Genomic DNA, 25,138 nt, shown 5'->3' with positions numbered 1-25,138 from the left:
TACGTCACTTTCAAATGACTTGAGCGGAGCCCACAGATCTGACTGAGCAGGAGCTTTATATTGTCAAAGACTTTTATTGGATCAGAATAGAGATGGAAATTACTTTTTATTTACTGATGTTATTGCGGGATATATTAAATGTTTCTCAAGCGTTACTTTTCTCTAAAATTACAATCAGAACAGGCAATAAGAAGGTTTTAACCTACTTTAAGTTTAATTGTACAATAGGAAAAGCTTTTAAAGCAATCCTTAGTATAAGTAGATCACTTTGAATCTGGAGAATTTACTTAATACTCAGTCTGATTGCCAAGTATAATTTGAAGTCATGAAATTCAGGCTAAATACTCAGCAAGTTGAGGCATCGGTTGTGTGATGATGTTGATCCAACCCGTTCACTGTAAGATGGAAGACAAGTCTCCACTTCTTCCCACTATCCAGAAATGAAGCCAAAATATTCCGGATATGAAAGCTGCCGCCTTGAACATATGGACCCCGCGCAGGCGCAATCGGGGAAATGGAGCCACAGGAGCGAGGTCTTGTCAATAAACATGCTCGGTCAATCCCAAGTCAGTCTCAGCTGTCAATCAGGACATTACACCCTGTTTTCATAGCATCAAATAACTAATTAAAACCAAACTAATTGAACAAACAAACACTTGAACATACACCAGTGTGTTAAGAACTAGTGTACATGACAGAAACCATTTTAGAATGGGGCTATGTTGGCCGTTTTTTAATTTTGCCTGTATATAACACATTAAATAACAGCATTGCCTATTTGTGTTCTATTATTTTCAGCACCAAATTGCCTTTATCACCAGACAATACATTTTTTGCTTTGACATAGTATATTAACATATTGGACCCAAACACAAACAGGGAACATCATCGGATTTGACTCCAGAGGATTATATATCCACTAAGCTACTGTATTTGCAGCACATGCACCATATCTGTTAATCTTGAGAGTGTATAAGTATATTGAGTGAACTAAACAATAACAACTAGTTAAGAACTAGTGTACATGACAGAAACCATTTTAGAAACTTTTTGGTTTGGTCCATGTCTCATCCACTATTCAGTTCAAATGAGGTGGCAAAGAGGGGAGACAAGAGAGCGAGATAGGGGTGAGGGGGAGAGAGAGGAGAGAGACAAGGAACAGTTATGCACCATCAAGTTTCAGCTTTGACTACAGTGCTATAATGGAAACAATAAGAGAGATAATTATGGATGTGAAGATGTTACTAATGATAGCAGCAACAATTCATATAATAGTAATAATAACATGGAGGAGAGATGCTTTCATGTCGTCCATCTTTATATATATATTTTATGATCCACCCTCACAAGTTTATCTCTACTTCTACCAAGGGAACGTGCACCTCTTATTGAGGCGATTGCCAACACCTCATTTCTGAGGCGAGACCCTTGACACTGACAACCCCTCACACTCTCTTCGAGTAACAATAAGCATCCATCAGCGTGGTTATTGTTAAGCAGCCATCCATCCGCCCTATTAATCTCGACATCATTGGCCGCGGAAACAAAAATCGACGGAGATCCCGACAGGCAGAAACACATTAGTAAAAAAAAAACTGACAGAAAGACAAAACGCCCAGTCATTTCACTGATCTATAAAAGAGACAGGAATTCCACCACCTGAGGCTAAAACATAGGTCCAAATTAAAATCCTCACTTATTCTCTCCCAGTGCTGCCTCAGGGTATCCCACAACCTCTGCAACAGAAAGGTCATTATCAGGGAGGGTTTTTCCAGAAGGAAGGAGGAGAAGGTGGGTGGGGGGGCGGAGAACAGGGAACGGGTACAGCGAAGAAGGAAAGAGGGAAGGAAGGAAAGAAAGAAAGAGAGCACAGCATGAGAAATGAGGATGCATGGGGATCAAGTGGAGTTATCCTGGAAAAAGGCGATGCACTATAAGGGAGAGAAAAGCCAACTCTTATTTAAGAGTTGGTGCTCGACTCATAATCATCGCTCTCTTTCAGATGTGTCACTTCACAACGCGTCTGCTTCTTTCTTCTCCACAGACAGGTAATCAACTCCTATCAGATGCAGACCTCCAGCTACAGCTCACATCTGACATGCTGGAGCTTCAAATATTTGAAGAAGTCGAGGTGAATTAGATTTAGACCGTCTGAGAGTGTGCGCGTCCTTTGAATGAGAGCTGAACAAAAAGATAAAAAGCATCAAAATACATCGTGCCATGTTCAATATGTGTTTAACCACAATCTAATTGGATTTGGGGCTCGACCGATTTGAAATTCATGGTATTGAATACATGATCATAAACGGGGACATTTAAAAACAGAAGATCTGGAGGAGCAAAGCAGCTATAACAGCAAAAAACCCGAAAGAATGTCATAAATATCCTCTGGTCAGTCAGATAACTAGTTGCCCTGTTGTGTTTAATGCACCAGACAAGAAGACGGCTTCAAGAGACATGGTATGGCTTTTATATCTCTGATTTCCAACCCACTGCAGTGTGAATAATTCCTCCAGCAAAATGTCGACCTCCTCCGCCTGCCAAAAACTTTTAAGCGAAAGAGAAGAAGACATAAAGTCCTGAACATAAAACAGATAATAAAGACCTACTTTCTGCCTTTATTCTTTCTCACTCCCTTCTCATAATCGTGATTGTTTCCTGATTAGACTCTTTTAATATCCATCCCAGCGGGGGGGACCGTTACCAGGGATACAGCATAGGCTGCGGCGAGGCATGTGGCTAACAGTTATACGGCAAAGACGTCCCCGGGTGATTTTTCATTAACTGGCCGTAAAGACGGCTCTGTGTGGAGCCATTACCAGTGAACTCAGATCTTCTCCACGGAGTACTCAGAGGTACTACCCAGACAGGGAGGGAAATATGGAGGTAATGTTGTTTCTCTAAAGTACACTCAAATAAGTAGTTGTTTTTCTAAGTGTGTGTGTGTGTTTGCAATTTTTTTTCTCCCACTCTGGAAAGTCGGAAAAACCTGTGCACTGCAGTTCTCGCCGCTGCTAACCCTGCTGCTGTTTGCCCGAGGAGGGCAGCTCACAGGCATGTATTACCTCCATGACATGTGGGGCCACCGGCCACTTCTTCCTGCTTCGACCTCAACAGCCCCCCCACCTGCAAACACTGCCAATTACCTTTGTGGGAACTCACAACCGAGCTGGAAGCACCGCTGCTGGGAAACCAACCAAGTCAAAGCCGAGTGTTAAATATTTAATCGCCCTGTGTGTCCGGCATGTAATGAAAATCTACAGTCGATCGTTTAAACTTGCATACATCCAACATCCGGACCCCGACACTGTGTGGACTGTGGGTGGTTGTCAAGTCTTCCACTGTCCGCATTAGGATTTAGCACAGCGAGGATTCTGAGTGAGCCGGATCATCCATCAGTACAATATACTGCGGCCTGACAGAAAACTACACGGCACATTTGTCATGAAAAATGGCAAACAGTGCTGACAGTTATATGAGGTGGAGACTATTACAGAGGCGATCAGCACTGGAATCCTTAATGGATCATTCTCCCTTTCTAATGAGTCTCATCACACAAGCTTAAGTTCATTTCAGCAATAAAATGTGATTGACACTGTAACATTAGCAGTGATGTGAATGTACAAACACACACAACTGTGACTAGCTTTGCCCAAACTGCTATGCAAAATACGCTGAGTGCAGAAACTGAAACTAGAACAGATGCCATGTGGTAGTTGATGTATCAACAGTAAATATAAGTAAATATAACATTATTTGTCTAAAGTGTTAGTGTCATAAAGTGGTCAGTCTTCACCCAGATGACGCTGACCTCTGACCTCACCTACTCTTTTCTATAACATCATTATGCTGATTATGATGGAGCCTCAGCTGTTGATTTCTCAGGCTACGCTCCGTATCATAGATGGATGCCATGACAGCTGCCCAAAAGTGAAGCCAAAGCGTTTCAATCGCCACCTGGTGGCTGGCTGCAATATAGGTCATAAACCCGGCCTCCTCCATGTGAGTGGATGGAACATAGGACAAACTAAAAAGTAATTTTTTTCTCAAAGATGGTTTCATTTAAGGTAGTTCTTATCATGTTGATAAATGTTCAAGTGTTTAACTTTAAGCTTTAAATCACATTTTAGCCCAATATCACAAATTTGCCACAAAGGGTTAACTTGAGCTGTGCATCTACAATTGTCTGTCCTCTGATATAAATCCTGAATCAGCTTTTATACTCTTGTGTCTTTCTATACAGTGACATAGTTTACAGTGTACAGCTCAGTTCTGGAAACCTTTGCCCCGAGATTCAGATAACACTTCTAACCTTTGGAGTTAATCAGAGTGAATACCAGCTGGAACCCAGAAGGGAACTCGGAAATACAAATTGTGTATTTTGAATATTAAAATGCTGTAGCATACACTTGAGCGGGAACATTTGCATAATTTTCTTCAAGAACAATTTTTTTCCAATACTAGAGTCGGTGAGATTCAATCGCTAACCCTCACATCCAGCTGCTTCTGTATTTCTTCATTAGCACCTTATTTATATGCAAGTAAACATCATCTTGTGTCACACAGGGCAAAGAAAAGCAGCTTTCACAATCCAAACATTGACACGTTTTCAAACGCAGCCCCATCACTGCTGTTATTTATTTGTTGACACCAGGTGACACACAATAACAAGAGCTGTGTACACAGTATGTGGGACAGTGTAAAGACAAGGGTTTTAACAATATTTCCAATAACATCTAATTCAAAAATGGATGCAATCATAAAACACAGCACTTGAAATAATAGGACTCTAAATTTAGTCTTGTGCTTTTAGCGCGTCATAGCAAACAGTTCAGAACTAACAAACTGCTGATGACTTGTTTTGCTGTTGCTTGTTTTGTAAGTTTCAAGGTCAGTTCTGACAGTAGTTCTCTGCTGGGGTGTTTTCAGGGTAAATCTCCGTGCCGACAATATTCGAAGTAACAGGTTGAGTGCAACAAGTGCAACAAGTGCACACTGCAACTTTTTGTATAAAAAACTGAAACCGTAAACCTAGGCAGCATAAATCAAGAAATGGAATGTCGATAAATGAAAAAAAAAAAAGGGGTTTCACTGAAAAGAGACAAGAAACTGTGATGAGTAAAATCATTTGATTAGGAGTATGATTTTGATTTGAGAGGTTTCAAAGGCCCCGCTGCTGCAGAAATGTTTTATTTATATTGATTTATTAAGATCTAAATAGAATATCTCTATAAATGGTAGATCCACTCCAATAACACTCAAAAGTCAAAACTAAAGAAGTATCATGTTGTTTAAGTTTTAAATCCTACCCATAAATATTTTAATTAATAAGAATAAATTAGTCTAGTAAATAATAACAACTATTTAACTAATATAATAAAATAATAATTATAATAAACAACATAATACAAAGTAATACAAATAAAATAACTAATTCGGAAATGCAATTTAGAGGTGGAGGTCAATCTCTTACCATATAAATATATTAAATCTGTTTTTTATTGTTAAAAAGTTTGACGGGAGTAAAATCCAGGAAAGTGGGTGAGGACGATCAGATAACGAGGGAATAGAACATGGGAGAGGAACACGGTGCTAATTATTGCGAAGTGTGACCTGTTTTTGATAACAGGAAGAAGAAAACAAGAGTCAAAGAAAATGAACTTCTTGAAAACAAGACCCTTGCCATAGTGGGTCAGATGCTTCTGCTGCGATGGCCCAGTTATGAAAGTAAAACCTTGGCGTGTAGTTGTGTTTGACTTCACTTTAGACTCTTATGTAAAGAAGGTTTGAGCAGCTTTACAACTTCCCAGTGTGGATGGAAGAGAGAAGACAAAGACAATGGAGCCAAAGAGAGAGAGAGAGACGGAGCTGAGAGAGAGAGGAAGACTTACTTTGGCCGATAGTGACGATGCCAAACGTTCTGTGGCTGATTTGAAAACTGCTGTGTGCTGCTTTTTATAGAGCTCCTCTGTCTTCCTCTCTGTCTGAATACAAACATACAGCAGTCACACAAACAAACATGGTGATGGTGAAGAATATGAAAATTCTTCTGTAGGACTCAAGTAGTAACAGAGATGTATATTTCTGCCCTGTCTATATCAGGGAGTGTAGTGTGTCTCCATGAGGATTATGATATGAATAAAGGGAAAAGGAAAAAGAAAGAGCAAAAATTGTGAAAGAGCAAAAGAAAGCAGGAGAGAAAGAAACAAAGAAAGAAATAGAGACAAAGAGCAAAATAAATAAATAAAGCGAAGTAGTAAAAGAGCAAAAGAAAGTGATAGAGAAAGAAAGAAAGAAAGACAAAGAGCAAAGAAGAAAGAAAGCAAAAGAGTGCAAGAGGGAAGGTAAGAGTAAAAGACCAACAGAAAGAAAGTAAGAACTAAAGAGCAAATGAAAGAAAAAGAAAAGAAGAAAAAAGAGAAAGAAAGACAAATAGTGGAAGAGGGAAAGAAAAAGAGTGACAGAGGGGGCAGCGTATAGCTCATCTGGTAGAGCTGCCGCCCCATCGAGGCTATGCCTCACCTGTAGCGCCCCGGGTTTCGATTCCGACCCGTGGCCCTGTGCTGCATGTCTTCCCTGATTCTCTGTCTGCCTCCCTTCACAGCTTGCTCTCTGTCCTCTCCAATTAAAAATAATAAGAAGCCCCAAAAAATACATTGAAAAAATGTATTTAAAAAAGAGTGAAAGAAGGAAAGTAAGAGCATATAGCAAAAGAAAAAATGAAAGAAAAAGCAAAAGAGGGAAAGAAGGAAAGAAGGAAAGAAGGAAAGAAGGAAAGAAGGAAAGAAGGAAAAGAAAAGAGTTAATGAATGACAGTACAGTGAACTGATGGATGGTGGTACCTCGTACTGGCCTGGACTGGGGGCCTCTGTTGATTGCTTGTTGAGAAAGAGTGAGTTGCGTTGGGCGGTCGAACCGAAGCCCCCCTTCCTGCTTCGTTCTAAAAAAGCCTTTTTAAAACTCTCCTGAGCTAAACCCTGTTCAAACACGTTGTAGGACCCTGGACCTGGAGAGAACAGACAGAGGCTGGATTATTGTGTGTGTCTCTCTGAAGAGTCACTTTTGTGTCGTTCTTCTTTTTTTACTGATGTGAGATGAAAAAACAACATCATAAAGAACCCGAGGTACCTGAAGAACTAACTATCCCTCAGAGGAGATGTCTTTTCTGTCGGAAGACATAGTGTCACACTAAACTTCATACTGCTATTCTAATATTTGACTGTCATATCATGTCTGCACAAAAAATATCTACCCATTATTTTTGATGTTCAAAGAATATTTTTATGCAAAACGGTCGATGGAAATGACAGAACGGAATTGTTCACAGTTCATTCATTGGACAATACAAGCATGTAAATAACCGTAAAACATGTCTTTACCCTCAAATTTAAATATTAACATTATGGGAATTTAGCTTTTGTTCCCAGACGTGAACATAAAAAGGTAATAAATAAATAATACCGAACCCCCCCTCCCCCGCCTCAACACACACATACACAGCAAAATAATCGCAAAAATGTTCTTTCAGTTTAGTTCAAAATATTAATACAAGCTGCAAAGTGTTACTTGAAATTGTTAATGTCAAGTTAAAATGTATTAAAGAACAACTTGTTTGAAATGAAAGCTTGTGATGCAGATTTGAATCCTGCCTCAGTTGAAAATCAAGTGTCAGTGATGTCTCACATTAAATGGGCAGTAGAGACAAGCCACTGTCATTAAGTCTAAAAGAGATGGATCCATTAGAGTGAAAAAAAAAAAAATCTTTTGCACAAATGGAAGTATACAAGCTCTTAAAGAGAAAACTGGACTGCTGATGTAAAATGAAACCTCACATACGAAAAGACTAAATTCACTCACACACACACACACATCCTCACCTGGTGTGAGGCATTTGTTGAGGTTAGGACTGAAGCGCACAGCGGTGACGCCAAACGGGCTTTTCTTCACTCCTGTTGTCCTCTTCAGCAGCTCCAGGGCACAGCGCGGGTCATTATACACACCAACAGGGGGCGACACTTCTTTCACAGAACGAAACCTCTAATGGAGGGAGATGAAAAGAAAGGAAAGACGGATACAGGTCAGAGAAAGAGAAGAAACAAAGGAGTGGAGACAAAAAAAAATGAAATTGTATACTTAATGATAACAGCAGTTCTGTTGATCCAACTGATATCAGCACTGTTTTAAAAAGCAAATAATCCACTTATTTTCTCTAGTCAGCGCACATCTGGAGCCCACAAGAACAAATCCAGCTGTGAATATTTGCTTTATCCACAGGAACAGAGAATGACAGAGAGCCATGTCTCACTGTCAGAGATCAAATACCATGAACAAACACAGACCAACTGGCCACAGAAAACATGGAGTCTGTAATACGTCTGTCCGTCTGCCTGTCCCTCCGTCCATCTGTCTGTCCTCTGCCTGTCCGCTGTCTGGGACTGATCATTGCTCACCAGTAAATTAATGGAGGGATGAGAAATGGAGCTATACTTTTGATTTGATTTGAAGAAAGATAATGTTTTTACAGCTTTAACATAGACTGTATACAAAAAATGGACATAGACTTGACGCAGAAAGTGAAGCCAACACGGGAGCGCCTGAAACCTGTATTCTCTTCAATGACCAGCAGAGGGCGGCTCCTCTGGTTTTGAAAAGAAGTATTGATTTCAAGTCAATAAGTTCAATATACAGCATGATCTTCATTTTGTGAATCATGGTCCCATTTAGATTAAAAAAGACGGTATGCATTGGGGTATGGATACTGTGTGATTGACAGCTACTGTCATCCAATGAAAAACAAGATGGCGCTGGAAAAAATGCCAAACTCGAGGCTTCAGAACGGCAGCTCACAACCAAATTGGTTGACGGTGGGTTACCCTTTGGGGTTCATATTAAGTTGCCATGTTGGTAAGTGTCTAGTTGGTCTAATACATCTTTTCCACCAATGTTAGATTGTTTTTGAATGCGAGTAAGCCTTCTAGTAAAGGTTGAGTGACTCCTTTTCCCATTGCCAGTGGTGGAGTTTGCCTTTCTATTTTTTCCTCCGGTGCTTCATGTTGGACGCCATGGCTGCACCGCCAACTGAGGCACTCTCTCACCTCACTGTCCTGACAAATTAGCGCGTTCACCCAGGGGCCTCGTTTCCATCACTGCTGATCAGAGCTGAATAAACCCCATGTCTACTGCAGAGTCATTTGACCCGCGAGTGAAAACTGATTCTATCCATTCCCATTGCAGACAAAAGCAAGATGTAGCTGTTAACACTTGTCAAATCAAGAAAGGAAAGAACAAGAAAAAAGAAAAAAATTGCTAGAGCAAGAATAAAAAGGTGATAACTGCGAGACGAGGACGGCAAAAACGAGATATGGTAAACAGGATAACCCAAAGGTAATGATGCACACAATCAGGTATGTAATTTTCTTTGACTGTTTTGCTGATATCAGAGCTGATTTGGCGCCGAAACTGCTTTGCGGCTTCACTTCCAGGATGCAGATGTGTTTATCTGATAGCCTATTATAACAGCGCAGACAATCAAGAGACCGGAGCAGAAAAAAGTAGCTTTTTCTGTAAGAATTACTGAAGGTGAACTGTGTTTCAATGTAACTCTACATTTCTCCTCAGCCGCTCACCACTGAACCATTTAGTGGGTTGTTATCGAACGCAAACAGAGGAATAAAAGGAACTTGATTCCTTCAAACACCAGCATGGATATGTTTACAATGTGCACACACACACACACACACACACACACACACACACAGGATGTTCAAACCAGAAGAATAATCTTAAACGTGACCTGTTTGTTGGAGACATGCCAGTCATTGATTGGCACTTTCCAGTTAAACAAGATGCAGCCTGTGGAAAATTTCTTTCTGGGGTAATGAAAATTGTGTTAGTAATGCACAGTTGAATTATTGAGCTTTTAGGCGAAAAAGGAGAAATGAGAGGAAAAGAACGAGTGAAGGTGACGTGTCGCTGGAGGAGGACACGTGGAGAGGAGAGGAAAAGGACAGAGATGGGAAGTGTTCAGGTTAGAGATGGAGCGAGAGTTTGAGTAAGACATGTGGTTTTCAAGGCCAAAAACGAACTGTTCATTTCATGTCAGTTTTAAAGTTGAGGTTTGTGAGCATCTGTCAATCCAACTCTGCCCTACTGGCTTTTTGGTGAGTCTTACTCGTGGACACCTTTTTTTTTCTCTCCGAACTTGACTAAATGAACTTTGTTGGAACTGAATCAAATTGTTTTTATGTTTCCTTTAGATCCATCTCTAACCAGGGCCATTTTTAAAGCCCTTCTTAAAACGCGTTGTATCTGAAGTGTTTGTTAGAATTTAAAAATGTTATGAATATTACATTTTTAATGACTTTACATATACTGGTACCTCAAAATGTACTTCTACCAGAGAGCCTTTTTTGATTATATCTGGACTGTTTATATATTTGTCATTTCATTTTTTGTCCTGCTCATTGTGAAGCACTTTGTAACTGAGTTTTAAGAATAGAGCTATTCAAATAAATAAATGAAATTATATATTTATTATAATTATGACTGATAAATATATTCATACAAAATATTAAGGGGAATACTTTTGATCATCAGTGCTAAACTGTTCACAAAGCAAGTTGCCTCAGTGACAGAATGTTTTAATGTCTGTTGATGTGGATTATTGAGGCCACAGAGTAAAGAGATGTTTTTCGTGGCCTCATGCTCATCAACTCATTCCACCTCATGTTAAGATGACTTCAGACTGATGCAAAGCTTTAGTAGAAACACACAAATTAAGCAGGGTAAGAATGTGCTTTGCGTTCAGTCTGAAAATACTTAAGTCTACATCTATTCAACCGCATCCTCTGGGCAAGACCACATTTATCTCATAGCGTACTGTATAATAATCATATTAGCCTTTCAATGCATTGTCTGCCCACATCGTTGATATGTGTATCAGAGCTGAGGGTTGATATTTCTGGAATTGGCTGTGAACATTTTGAGCCTAAAGCTCGAAATCTTACGAGTGATAAAAATGTCATGTTTCACCGGAACAAGTCTTATTGCTACAGTGTCTCATCATCACAGTCACATTATCAATGGCTTTCATTTTTTATTATTTTTATTCCCAGGAAATCAGATAACACAGGATTCAGGATTCAGTGTCTTTTGGTTTGCCTTAATTTATATGTTTGTATAAACAAAAAATAAAAAAGTATGTTTAATATTTCACATGATTATATTTTTATTTAGTGAGTGGCCTTAATGTACAATTGATTATGCACTTATCTTATCAATTGACCAGAAATAAAAGGCACTTAAGACAGAAACAAGGGAGGAGAGAGAACAGAAAAGTAACCATCCGTGAAGAAGACCAAAGAATGAAAGGCAAAATAAAATTATTCTGATTTTAATTCTGCAAATATCAGGCAGAAATCAGGGTTTAAAAAATTACAGCATATGAATAACTGGAAGTGAAGGAACAAAATGGAAAAGGGGGAATGAGTGTTAAAGTGAGGGCAGGGGAATCGAGGAAAAGGCTTGTTTTCACAAAGTGTCAGATTGATGCTTTGATATTGGGAAATTGGGAGGTCAAAGGGAGGAGGGAAGGCAAGAACTGGAAGATTCCAGCTGTTCCTCCCATCCTCCCCACCATCCCTCCTTCGTTCACTCCCTCCCTCCCTCGTTTCCTCTCCATCCCTCCACAGGGTAACAGTGTCAGATGGAAACGGAACCACAGGGAAACGAAGATCTGAGAGAACTGACACTCTTAGATCTGCATTGGAGATGACTTGTGACACGTGGCACCGTGGGGTCGACGTACTAGCACAGCGTGAGGCCAGGGAAATTAGGTCAGGGCAAACTGTGACACACACACATCAAATAAACCTCGCTATCTTGCATCACCTGTTCTCACCAGGAAACTAGCAAAATGTTTTATGTTTCAGAGGTTATTAAGGTAATTTCAAGAATTGTGTGTGTGTGTGTGTGTGTGTGTGTGTGTGTGTGTGTGTGTGTGTGTGTGTGTGTGTGTGTGTTTGTGTGTGTGTTGTGTGTGTGTGTGTGTGTGTGTGTGTGTGTGTGTGTGTGTGTGTGTGTGTGTGTGTGTCAATGTACGTGCATGTCAGCAATCCTAAAACTTGCCTCGTGTGCGAAACCGTCTACAGAAGAAAATCGCACAGGTGTGTGTCTGAATTTTTTATGTGTGTGTGAGTGTGTGTTTGAACACACACATTTTGTGTCACATTGTGTGCATGTGTGTCAGAGTGATAATTAAAACATCAGTCGGAGAGTTTCACAGGAGGGAATCTGTGGGGCAGTGCCACAGAGGAGTTAAAGTATTCCTGAGACACAAACCACACATTTTCACATCCTTCATCTTGGCTCCTCTGAGCCACTTAATAAACTCATCTTCACCCCATCTGAAGAAATCCTCCACTCCCAGCACATTAATTAAACAAGCAAAGCCCGGCTTAGTGTCTAGGATCTGTAACTTAATCTTATATATTCCATATTAAAATCCAGTCTCTCCTTTGAGAAATTGTAAATTGAATATGTCTGCCTCCTATAGATTATGCCTGAGAAATCTTTTTTAATATGGTCTGATTGGTTTCTCTGTCTGTGGAGCATTAAGAAGTTATAAGCTAAAGAAGTTGAATTTGCTTTTAAGTGGAACGGTAGCGAATCAGCTAAGCCAGGAACTACAGAGTCAATTATGTGTTTTGGTTTGGGAGGAGAAGAAGTGTGGTTTCCTGGAGTGCCGTGCAGGATCCCTTCTACTACTCCTACCGTATATACTTCCCAATTAAACGGATAATAACACTCTAACCAATAGCATTTTCTATTGGGGATCACATGAAGCGAGTAGGGATGAAACGGTTACCGGCTTAACGATTTACCATGGTAAAATTCCCTAAGGTTAGATTTACAGTGTGAAATTTAAACTATCATTATAGCCGCGGTTGATTACGACGGTGTAAAGTTCATGGTAAAATCTGTGAGCAACGGTGTCCAGGCGCACAGACGTTTGTTATGTGCATGTGTGAAGTTTACTTCATCGTGTGTTATAAAAACTTGTCAGAAGAAGCGAAAAGGCGCGTGGGGGGTTTAACAGCAGGAGAACTGTTAGTAATCTCTGGCCATTGCTAACAAATGCTAACATCCACTGTTGCCAAATTGCATGAGTTTAACAAACGTTGATATTCTGTCCCGACTGACATTTGGGGTCGAAGTCTACACTTAAATTAACAAGTTGTCCACCTTCGATAAATAATGAAAATACTCTAATCATGTCAATATAAAACTTGGTGATATTACTGCTTGTGTATCAGTAATATTATCGTGATCATTTTCGTCACTATAATCGTGACACTAAATTTTCATACCGTTTCATTACTAGAAGCGAGTTTAGATTTCAGTTAGAGATTATAAAGATAACAATGATTCAAGTGTGGTAGTGTAAGCAGAAGATAATGGCTTCATGGGTTCGGTCAACCAATCCCAAGTCACAGCTGTGAATCAAGACGTTTCACCCTGTTTTCATATCATCAAATATCCAAATTAAAACCAATCTTCCCGGAGAAATTAACACTTGAACGAACATCAATGTGATAAGATCTACCTAAAATTACACAAACAAAATGTGTTTAATGTCTGCTTTGACTCTTTAGTTTGGTCCATGTCCCATCCACTAACAAGGAGGAAGCAGGATTTATGACCTGTACCACAGCCAGTCACCAGGTGGCGATCGAGATGCATTGGCTTCCCTAGGGGGGAGCTGTCATGTTGTCCGTCTTATTGCAGTCTCTGATACATGTCCTTCAGGGTGGTTGTCTTCTGACTGTGTGTCTGTCAGGTCACAGGGAGGGTGAAGGAAACACATGTAACATGTCACTGCTGACAAGCATCACAGTGACTGTCAGGAAAAGAAAAGCAGATGTGGAGTGCTGTGTTTTCCAAGAGAAATGGACAAAAGTTTCATTTGTTGAAGTAAATTACATAACACATTCATTGGCATGAAGGAGGCTGACATCAAACCAAAGACTTTTAAATTAGCGGACGACCCACTCTACCTACTGAGCCACAAACAGATATTACTGAAGTCGTGAGGACGAGCAGGCAAAGGCAAAGTCTGAATGATAGAACTTTTCCCAGCAGGAAGAGGGAGACACACTGTGTGAGAGACGTTCATCTCCCCTCTGATAGCATGACGAGATATTAGAGGGAGCTAATGTTGGAACTCTATGAATTCTGTACATTGACTGGAGTCCACCAGGCTCTTTGATTTATCGTCGTAACAGATTCCCTGCCTGCCTGTTCCCGCCAGTACGAGCATATAGTTGTCTATACATACAAGTATTCTGATGCCGCTGCTTCTTTATCGAGACAGCGCTGCTTCCACACACTGAGCCCCCTCCACACTATTAAAGGAGACATGTAGGGGTTTTTCAGTTTTTTCCTTTCCTCTAGTGTTATAAAGTTTCGATGTGTATGTAAAACGTCTGCAAAGTTGAAACACCCACAGCCAGCTCCTCTCCTGAAGCTCCTGAAACGCGTCGCCATCAGTCCAACTGATACCTCAGCTGCCCGGTGGCCCACATTTGCATTACGCATGCCGAGCAGGTCTTGCATGCCCGCTAACGAAGCGGAGGTCGACATTTCCCATGTGCGCTGAAAGCGGCTGACCAATCAAAACAGAGTGGTCCAGCTGGCCAATCAGAGGAGACTAAGCTTAATCGGAAGGGGGGCCTTAAAGAGATAGGAGCTAAAACCTAGTGTTTTTAAGACAGAGGCTGAAAAGAGGAGCTGCAGCAGTGTTACTGGAGAGTGATGCATGTTCTGAGCATTAAATCTTGAACCTGAATACGAGTACTTCTGTTTTAAAAGCCTGAAAAGGATGTCTTCGTTATTAATATGTCCTGTTTGGGATAAATAATGTGTTTATATCCAACCACGAGATTGATTGTTACAAACCAATTAGTTAATAAGTAGTAACATCCGAGTGTATTTTTATAGGTGCCCATTTAAAACATGGAGATCTAAAGTGGGGAGAAGTGATGAACGACCTTTCCTCTAGACAGGGTCTGGTCGACTGTGATAATTTGAACAGGCTCTTTGCACAGTTCAACCTGTCATGTCACAGACATGGTTTTATTGGAGATTCTCTAGTTGGTCACCCTGAAGCAATTCTCACAGTGAAACGCGGCATTAGAAAATGAACATTATATACAGAGAAGCTCTACTGTCTGAGATTGACTTTAATTCTTATTTGTAAATAATGAACCTCAAGTCAGTCACTGCAGAACGTGCACAGACATTAAATCAATGCAACAGATAAGCAACTACAAAAACCACAAAGAAAAAAGCAGACTCTGGTGGACAGAAGCAGAGATAAAATTGCTCGAGAAAGAACCTGCCCTATAAAGTACAACCCAATTCACCTAAAAACGCACCCACAGTGGAGTCGTGAATTGCTTTGCTTTTGAACTCAAACCAAATTCTGTTTGCACTGTACCTCAGTCTGAGAAAGGAAGGGACACGTGAACTTGGGCAGGTTGCCACTGGACTCAAACTGGCTTCTGATGTGGTACCGGCCTGGACCTGGAACTCCCTGATATGGAAACACAGACAGAGGGAACTATACAGCAAATCATATTTGTATTGGTATGCAGTTACATGCTTTGGTAATATTCATGTCTGTGGTGTCATTTAGAAGATTAGAAATGAACTGAGAGGAAAGAGGAGAAAAGGGAAGAGAGTTTCTTTGATTTCTTTCTGTTCTAGAGATAAATGAAGGGCACAGGGAGGTGGAGGAGTGGAGGCAAAGACTATTATGATAATGAACCAAATGAAAGACACAGCATTGAAAAATTAAGTAATGCAAAGAGATGTGTGAGCAAATGGTGGAAACATGCATCCGACTATACCTTGAATAACATTTTTAAACTAACAATTTAGTAGCACTTAAATGGCACTTACTTATAGCACTTTGTAGTTTTGCTTTTTTGAAGAAATTGTACTTTCTCTATTCTTGTTGTTCTGGGTTTGTACCCTCATGGTTGAATGCACTTATTGTAAATCGCTTTGGATAAAGGCGTCAGCTAAATGTAATGTAATGTAATGTAATGTAATGCAGAAAAGGCACCGTCAAAAGAAGCCATTTTCCTTCTCTCGTCTGCAATTAAGACATGTAACAGACACAGACTGGAAGAAACACACACGTGTGGTCTTTTCATCGTCATGTAACAATTATTACATGTGACAAATCAAGACGACCGCACAATGGTGCAGTCTGCAGTAATTACTGTAACTAGCAAATCAGCTAACACCACCAGACATCACAGTTAACAAGAGATGCTGACGGAGAGAGGTAAACACAATCACACACGCACACACACGCGCACACACACACACACACACACACACACACACACACACACACACACACACACACACACACACACACACACACACACACACACACACACACACACACACACACACACACACATTCCCTGGTGCAGAGTCAGGACATTTTTCTATCTGTTGTAAAGGTTGCGAGGTTGCTGCGCTGGAGGTGTTTTAACGAAGTCTGCAGTAAAACAGCATGGATTCCTGTGGAGATTTTTAGCAGTTACACCCAAATCTGCACATGGCATCCCCATTCCTTACAGGACGCTAAGGAAAATCTTTATTCGTGAACATTAACCACAGTGTCATCTTTCTTGCCCTTAACCTGATATGTCACATTTTTAGACATGATCTCCAGAAAAGGTCCAGACAGTTGGGTCGCAGCAGGAGATTGTCCAGTTCAGACGTGTCACACGCGAGAAACAGGACATGACGTATGGAGTCTGTTGCGGAAATCACATTTTTACAAGGTGCAAATATGTGGATTGAGTATGTAAAATGATGTTTGGTATTTAGATGTTCACCAAAGGTTTATAGTCTTTTTGTAATATTGCTGTTGATATTCTCTGTTGAATGTTTGAACAATTGTATTTTTATATTTAGACATTGGCAAACATCATTACACAAGCTTAACACCTAAATTAAATTTATTTAACTTCATACAAATACAGCATAAGTATGATCAATTGAAATGAGCTTATTTCACAGTCTCTCTGTCTCTGTTGTTGGACTGTTAGAATGTTTTCTCCTATAGGAGCAGTAATGGTTCCAAAAATCAGGGTCGCGTCAGGCAAAGCTCCATCTGTTTGGCTTTTGAATGCAGAGATGCACACGATAAGTGTTTGTTAAAGTGATTTGCTCAGTCGTTGCCCGCGCCGCCACAAAATGCCACGACACCAGCAGCCCTAAACCATTAGAAGCAGACTGGCTGCTGATCTCTAGGAAGTGAAGGTGTTTGTCCTGAGTGTCCCCACTGTGGGTAATGACCCATCTGGCCAGTGTGTGTGTATGTGTGTGTGTGTGTGTACATGTGAGTAGAGGTGTCAGAAACTAATGATGATGGATGGAGGTGTAGCTTTCACGATAGGGGGTCCAAATACAGCATGGTGTAAACACACAAGTGTACAATGAAGGCAAAGTTGTTGATTCAAAGTCAGAGGACGAATTTCAGCATAAAATATTTTAGCAGTTATCAACAGATCTGTCTGGTATAATGAACTATTCACAAGTAAATGAGCTACAATCTGAACTAGAGGAGAGACGGCAGAGCAAATGTTCAGAGAGGACGAGTTGACAGAGAGGTGAGGTGCAGGTGCAGGTACTTGACAGCAGGGATCTGTTCACCTCTCTCTCCGCAAATCCAGTCCCCGCGTTTTTCCGACTCTGCCTCACCATCTCTAGCCCACCATCCAGAAAAATAAGGCATCACAAAGCATTACTCTGCCAGCACACTCAAGTTCATATGCAGGTGAGTAACTCCCCTCCACTCAACCAGCTCCGGTGCGTGTGCGTGAGCATGTGCGTGGGTGCGAGCGTGCATGCGTGTGTGTGTATGTGTGTGTTCAAAGCTTATGTTCTACTGCCCTCTATCGACCACAGATAAAACCAGAGTCACAGAGGGAGGGGGTATGAATCGTTTCATGTTTAATCAACCACTTGAATGAATCCAGAACGAAGCCAAAGAAACATCACATTATGACTCATTCTCAATTTGGAGCTTTCAAATCCTATTGTGTAGAGAATCAGTCTGAGTCAAAGAGCAGTGAAGTGGGGACGAGCAGTTTAACTGCATACAAATATCCAGTGGTTGGTCCTATTGCCTGAAGTTACTGAAACACGTCGGGGCATCAAAATATAATTGAGAACGTTTTGGTGTAATTACAACAACATTATATAATATGAAAAAACTGGTGTTGAAATAACTGTATGGGTGTAAGTCGTCTAAGCAATCTATTATTGATTATGTTGTGATGATGGCTTTCCGTGTACTTTAATTTAAGTATTACATACAAAAGACACAATAAAGTACCATTATCTGTAATATGTAATTTTTTTTACAACAGACTATATAAGCTTTTCTCTGGGAGATAATTTCTATGACTCAGTCTCCCCCACTGGTTGATAATTTATTTGCTGCTCTGAAAATGCAAAACCCAGCATCTCCAAAATAAAAGTGTGTTCTCAAAGTTTCCTGCCTCTCTCAGCAGCTATTATTTAGTGAGTGGTTAAAACAGTAGGTAGAATCCTCTTGGCTGAGCTGCCTGTCACTTTGACTCATGAAATGAGCCGTTACAAACAAACATGAGGAAACAGTTTCAGGTGGGTTGTCCAAATAAATGTCATTAACGTGAACACACACTGATCAATGCTGTGTTTCATGATGTGTATTAAAGCAAGATTTGGAAGAACAAACATTATTGTGTATCTAATAGGTTTAACTCATATTTACCAAAATGCAGATTTTCTCAATTGTATAGCCTCAGGGGAATTTCTGCTATGGCCGTTATTGGGATGAGCAGTATTGTGTTTATTTGTGCTACTATTCAAAGCTATGCATTTTATTTTAACAATTGATCTAATGACAATATAGCTTTTTTTAGACATGCAACAGTGGACAATTTCCTGAAAGTTTGCTGAGGGGCTGTACGTGAGAACGCAGATGTCCATGTCAGTTGCTCGGACTTTTTACCTTTTTACTTTTACTCACAGCGAGTGAGTGGGTATGGTCACAAAAAAACAAAAAGAATAGAAATATCTCAGAATGAATAAGAGAGGAGCCACACACAGTGGATGCAGACTTTGAAAAACAACCAGATTCAGGAGCCTTTGGTGATACAACCTGGTGCCAATGCCGTTGTGCTGTAAACAAAAACACGTGATGTCCGCATCCGAATGTATACGTCATGTCCTGCCTCCTTTTTACAGTGGCCTGAACTGGGTCTACCACAGGTTCTCCTTCATGTTTGGAAGGGGAGGGTGAGGTGAGGGGTATTCAGCTGCAATATGCAACCTCACCACTAGAGGTCACTAAATTCTACACACTGAACCTTTAAGTCTTTCGGCTTATTGTTTTGGTTTTACAACTCTGATAAACCAGCTGTACACAAACCAACCAAACACCAACAACCGCCTGATGAATAAAGGGAGCATTAAGCCACTAAAGAGAAACTTGTTTTCCCTCAAGAGTTGGTTGAGCCCTAAAACAGAGGTAAAAGGTTCTGCGTCTGCTCGATTTTTGCTAACACACATTAACCATATCAACATTATAGGCTGATAATGGGCCATGTTTAGAACTTGTTGTGCTGCCCCCAAGTGCAAAAAAAAAAAATCAGTTACTGCAGGTTTATTTGCCTCTTGTGGTCACAGTGGTCACATGTCAACACATTACATACAGCTCACCCCACAAACACACAGGGGGCCAGAGACTGACACTGACCCCACTCCAAGCTTTTATCTCTTAGACGTATCATTTCTCCAAACCCAGCACCACATGAATACAAACTCACTCTCACCTTCTTTTCCTCTTGCTTGGGCACCAGCTCGTGGTAGCGAGGGATGTTAAGCTCAGCTCTGCCTTTCTGTTCCTTTTGAAGGTTCATATTTTCATATTGTGTTTCTGGGACTCTGAGAGACACAGTGACAATGTCTGAGAAAAGACAATACAGGCAAACAAGTTGGAGAGATACAAAAAATATATAAAGGGGACAAAGAAGAGTGTTTAGAAAATCATGGAGCAGAAACGGGGAGAGAGGGAGTGAGAGAGAGAGAGAGAGAGAGAGAGAGAGAGAGAGAGAGAGAGAGATTTGATGGAAAAGTAAACAGGAAGAAAAAAAGGAAGGAGAAGAGAGAGAAGGAATGAATAGAGTAACAAGGAGAAGAGACCAGGTTGAAACACCAGCTAGAGTATGTTAGCTGCTGAAAGGGAATAAAGACGGACTTTAAAATAATTTTCTTCAATGATTCCTGTTATCATGTCCATTACATTCAATTAAATATACAATTCATATCCCAGGACTCATATGAGGATACACACATTTTTCACATGCTACTGTAATATGACGTGTGATGCTCACATCTCTGGGTAATATTGTCCTGGACCTGGTCCCACCTCCGCCGTCACCTTGCCTCTCTTCCCCGTCATGCTGCCAAAGTGGCATCCTTTATATTTCTGTGCCGAGCTCTTCTCTGACTGTAGAAGATGAAGACGGAGAGAACGAAGATGCGAGAAGAAGGGAGAGAATGAAATTACAAGATGATTAAATGGATGGATAAGACACTTTTCTGGTTCCTCTTCCAGTCGGGTCTCGAGAAGTTGGGGCTGAAATGAAATGTGAAGTTCAGCCAAATGTCAGGGATCTAGGGGAGACCCTCCGTCCTTTCTTATCTTCCTGAGTTTTACTGGCCTGCTTCCTTCTGCCTCCAGCTGCTGCTTAACAACTGAGAGCAGCTGCATCTGGAAATGAGCTGGCCAGCTGTCGCCAAAAAAACATTTTAGAGACCCTGTGTACGAGAGTTTCTAAAAACTATATTGCAGAGTGCGACAATAAAGCAAGAGTGGGTCAAATCCCGGTGCCGGCTGCAGCATGTCTGTTCAAAATGCAAAACCGATGATGTTTAAAACTGTTAAGGAACCACCGTATGCTAATTACAATATGGCATTTGACGTCATGTTGGTGTATTTGCATTCTGCATGTTGTCATCTGGTGTCTGCCCATTTGTGTGGGATGAATATAACAACCAAAACTATTACAACTCAGCCTGAGGGGGCGACATGAGTGTCTTATCTACAATTCAGAGCAATTCTTCAAACAACTGTCGACATATATTTTATTTTTTTGTTTCATAAGTTGGGGGATCCCCGAAGTTTTCTCATAAATCAAGATACTAAGTAAACATTGACCAGCTATTAGTGTTTTAGTTAGAGTGAATGGATCACCAAAATCTTTAGACTCTGATCATAGCTTTTCCTATTTGACGGAAATAGTAGTTTTTAAAATAACAACAGACAACTTTAAGGAAAAAGCAGGGAAAGTCTTTTGGCTCCAGCCTCTGGGGATCATGACTGGACTCATCAACACTGCCACACCCCCGGAGCCATGCTGGTAACGTGGCCAAAACAGCAAGGAGAGGTAAAAATGAAATGTGCTGAAAGAATGTGTCACACGAGCAATGACGACTATTACGTGGTCGTGATACAAGTGTGATACAAAAAGAAAACCTGGCACTGGAGTTTAGAACTGTGGGAGATTTGGGATTTGTTCAAGGCCAGACTTAAGTATTAGCTGTCAGTTTATGAGCAATGAGTTATTTAAATTCACCCAAAATGAAATGTTATTACATCATTTTTATAGCTGGCATTAAAACATAAGTAGGACGAGTACGAAATTGTCATTGGGTGCTTCTACTTTTCCGTTTGGCTCTGAAGTCCACTGCTTGTTCCTCATTCCTGCATTCAAATGACAGACAGACTTGGGAAAAAAACTCTTCTCTTTTCTAACTTTTTCCTTGACCCGACTGCCCTGCGAGGTAGGTTCCGGGACGACTGGCAGGGAATCTCAAAAGCTTTCTGACTCCATATGGTGTCTGTCTTCTTAACTCAACTTCAACAGTGACTGGAGGGCGAGATCTGAGGCTCTGTCCCGTGATCCTTCAATGCAGGGGATAGAAAACTAGGACGTTCAGATGTGCCGACACACAGACGAGCACTGTGATGGTATCGCAGCTGGCTTTGAGTTTAAAGCCGCAAATTGCCTATTTATGTCAAGGAGAGCTTTTAAAAGGGAAAAACAAAAGCACAGCGAGTGGGTACAAACATATTAATTCAGCCTTGATAAAAATGGAATCATGGGTTATTTATCATTCAAATTAGAATGAAAACCTCGAGCGGATATAAAAGTTTTGTTTTTCGGTAGGGTTGTGTGTGTGTGTGTGTGTGTGTGTGTGTGTGTGTGTGTGTGTGTGTGTGTGTGTGTGTGTGTGTGTGTGTGTGTGTGGTGTGTGTGTGTGGAACTGTTTGTGTTGATTTACACAAACAGATACACAACACAGCATGGGTCTGAATCTGAATGAGGTTCTGGAGAGGACAACATCTTCCCCACATTCCTGTTTACATCTGACAACTTCAAACCAAATTCTGTGTAAGATACCTGATTTCTGTGGCCGGTCTAGTACAGAATTTTTCATATAGACGATGTAAAAATGCCTATTGATCAACAATCTGCCAATATAAATCTTTTTTGCCATTTCTTCTGTACTTACCGTCTCTGTTCCACATCACCATCTGGCCAGCTGTGTTATGATAATCTGCCAAATCTAATACTTCCATCTGAGCAAACAAAATAATACATCTCATGTTGATACTGTGTCTGATTTTTGCAAAGTGCTTTTATTATGCACTCACATTTTTCCCAGCCATCATATGTGTTCCTGTTATTAGCCTGTCTCTACTTCTGTATTACTAAGTAGAGCATGATCGTAATGGATTTTTTGGGGGGGTGATGTCAATACCAACACAAATATAATCAACCCAAAAAACCAAAACATTTGTCAAGAATCCTCTTATGACAAAGAAATGTAATTGAGGCTAATTTTGTTACACATTGACTCTTAACTTATATTACAAATGACTGAAATTAAAAATACAAAATACAAGCAAATATATTGAACTTGAAGTAAGAAAATTAATATGTTTTACACAAACTACAAACATAAATGCTAAATCTGCTCTGCATCGTTTATTCTGTAAAATAAAGGTTTTCATATCGGTGGATATCCGCAAACATAAACACCAAAAGGCTGATATTTTCTGCTAACGGATAAATATCAGTCGGGCTCTAGGGCCAAGTTGTTAGTTCCAGTCGAGGTAATGATACAAACTTTGACCATAAGTTTAAGGTCACAGGATAAAACTGATTAAAACGTTTTTTTGTGTTTCTCAATAACATCCAGCCAGAAAAAACACAAAGTTATGTCCTTTTGATTTCCGTCTAATGTCTTATCATTCAAAAGGTGGCTCCGCCACTTTGAAGTTACGTCCTCAGACAACCACTTAATTCCGCCTCTCCACCCTTTTGAACTCAGTCGGAGCCCGGGGTGGGGTGGTGCGTGAAGGGGGTTGGTGGTGGTGGTGTTTGAGTTTACAGCGAGTCAGACAGGGGGATGGAGACAGACAGAAGCGGAGGGTGAACTTTCAAAGCGAGGGAGCAACAGAAGTTGAGACGGTAAGAAAGCGCTGTGGATGGATGCCCTGCTGATAGCTCTAAATCACAGCATGCCGCCGTGGCTGTGCCGGTGTGTTGATACAACCTCGGCCAACACTCAAGGACACTGTTGACTTCCTCTGGTCATTAACAGATGAAAAATGGCTTAATTGAGAGGCAGACCAGCAGGCGTGTGCATTATTTTAAGTGAATATTGTAATACAGCTTGAAGAGTAATTACTAATGGCTCCCTTTGTTGGCGTGTAAAATGGAAATGGCATTGGTGTGCTGTGGCTTTTTCTTTTTTTTAAAGTGGAGCTGCCTTCATTAGCTATGGAAATGGGTTTTGGGCCAACTGAATGAGGTGAGGTGGGGGTTCAGTGGTGCATTAGATCTGCCTCACACTAATGGACCTCGCCTCGCGGGCAGAGTAAGTACACTCAGACACACACTCGCACAGACTAATGAAAGCACACAAGCGTGCACAAATGAGCACTTCACATTCCCTGATTGATGTACATTCAAACTTCAGCCGGGGTCTGCAACTATATGTGTGTGTGTGTGTGTGTGTGTGTGTGTGTGTGTGTGTGTGTGTGTGTGTGTGTGTGTGTGTGTGTGTGTGTGTGTGTGTGTGTGTGTGTGTCCTCACCAGTAATGGGTTGTAGTAGGCTGGCCCCAGGGTTGCATCCCTTGGAGGGGGCTGTTGCTTGAGGAGCACACCCCGGGCATCCTCCTCGTAGCCATAAGCCTGGCCCGGCGAAGGAATGGATGCAATATCTGACTGACGAACCAGCCGCAGACTTTTAGCCTGCAGCCACTGCTCAGAGAGAGGGGGAAAAAGCAAGATGAAGACATGTGGAGTGAGAAGAGAAGTCAGGGTCTGCGATGGAGAGGATGCCCTGGCTTACAAAGTAGCTGAGCACTGCCTAGGGCCAATTTAGAGTGAGAATGAGGGAAGGACAGAGCCAGAGAGGGAAGGATGGAGCGAGGGTAGACAGAGGATATATAATAAAAGAGAAAAAAGGGGGAAAGGACAAAGAAAGAAGAAAGGACAGGAGTAGAAGTGTAGGAATAGGAACAATGTCTGCTGAGGGAGCTGCAGTGAAGCCGTCACAGTTAGAATACATGGTAGCTACTCCACTCACGTCCTATGTCTGGGAGTAAGGTGTGTGTCTGTGTGAGTATATGTGTTATCTGTGGTGTGTGGAACGCATATCTCACGAGCTATTCATCTTATCGGCTTCACGACTATGAAGATTGTGTCAAACAGACCTTGAAATAGCCAACGTGGAATGTATGAAAACAAACAGCAGTGAAGTAAATCATTCAAACTTATATAAACCACACATGTGAACAGTAATGGGACAACAATGCTGTTTGATTTCATGAAAAACATCGACAGTAGCAATTTTATTACAGATAAACCAGGTTGGATGAACGCAAAGTTTTCTAACTTCACTCTCCAGCACACAGCAACAAAAAAGTGACATTGTATTGTAGAACTGTTTGAGGAGGACTCACTGATGACAAGGAATTATTCTGACAAT

The 25,138-nt window shown here is 40.9% G+C and overlaps 1 protein-coding gene across 1 annotated transcript in view; it reads right to left on the bottom strand.

Annotated features, from left to right (window-relative positions):
* Window positions 1–25,138, bottom strand: part of stpg2 (sperm-tail PG-rich repeat containing 2) — a 57,230-nt gene that overhangs the window by 28,888 nt on the left and 3,204 nt on the right. Inside the window, exons 4-10 of the mRNA XM_035166408.2 lie at window positions 24,241–24,408; window positions 20,466–20,581; window positions 19,905–20,016; window positions 15,497–15,592; window positions 7,878–8,037; window positions 6,843–7,006; window positions 5,892–5,984 (exon numbers count right to left, since the gene is read on the bottom strand). Coding sequence (XP_035022299.2) covers window positions 5,892–5,984; window positions 6,843–7,006; window positions 7,878–8,037; window positions 15,497–15,592; window positions 19,905–20,016; window positions 20,466–20,581; window positions 24,241–24,408 — 909 coding nt within the window. The remainder of the gene's footprint in view (window positions 1–5,891; window positions 5,985–6,842; window positions 7,007–7,877; window positions 8,038–15,496; window positions 15,593–19,904; window positions 20,017–20,465; window positions 20,582–24,240; window positions 24,409–25,138) is intronic.

The sequence above is a fragment of the Hippoglossus stenolepis genome, chromosome 9 (assembly GCF_022539355.2).
Source record: "Hippoglossus stenolepis isolate QCI-W04-F060 chromosome 9, HSTE1.2, whole genome shotgun sequence".
Classification (NCBI taxonomy): domain Eukaryota; kingdom Metazoa; phylum Chordata; class Actinopteri; order Pleuronectiformes; family Pleuronectidae; genus Hippoglossus; species Hippoglossus stenolepis.
This window is presented reverse-complemented; position numbering and strand designations above follow the sequence as displayed.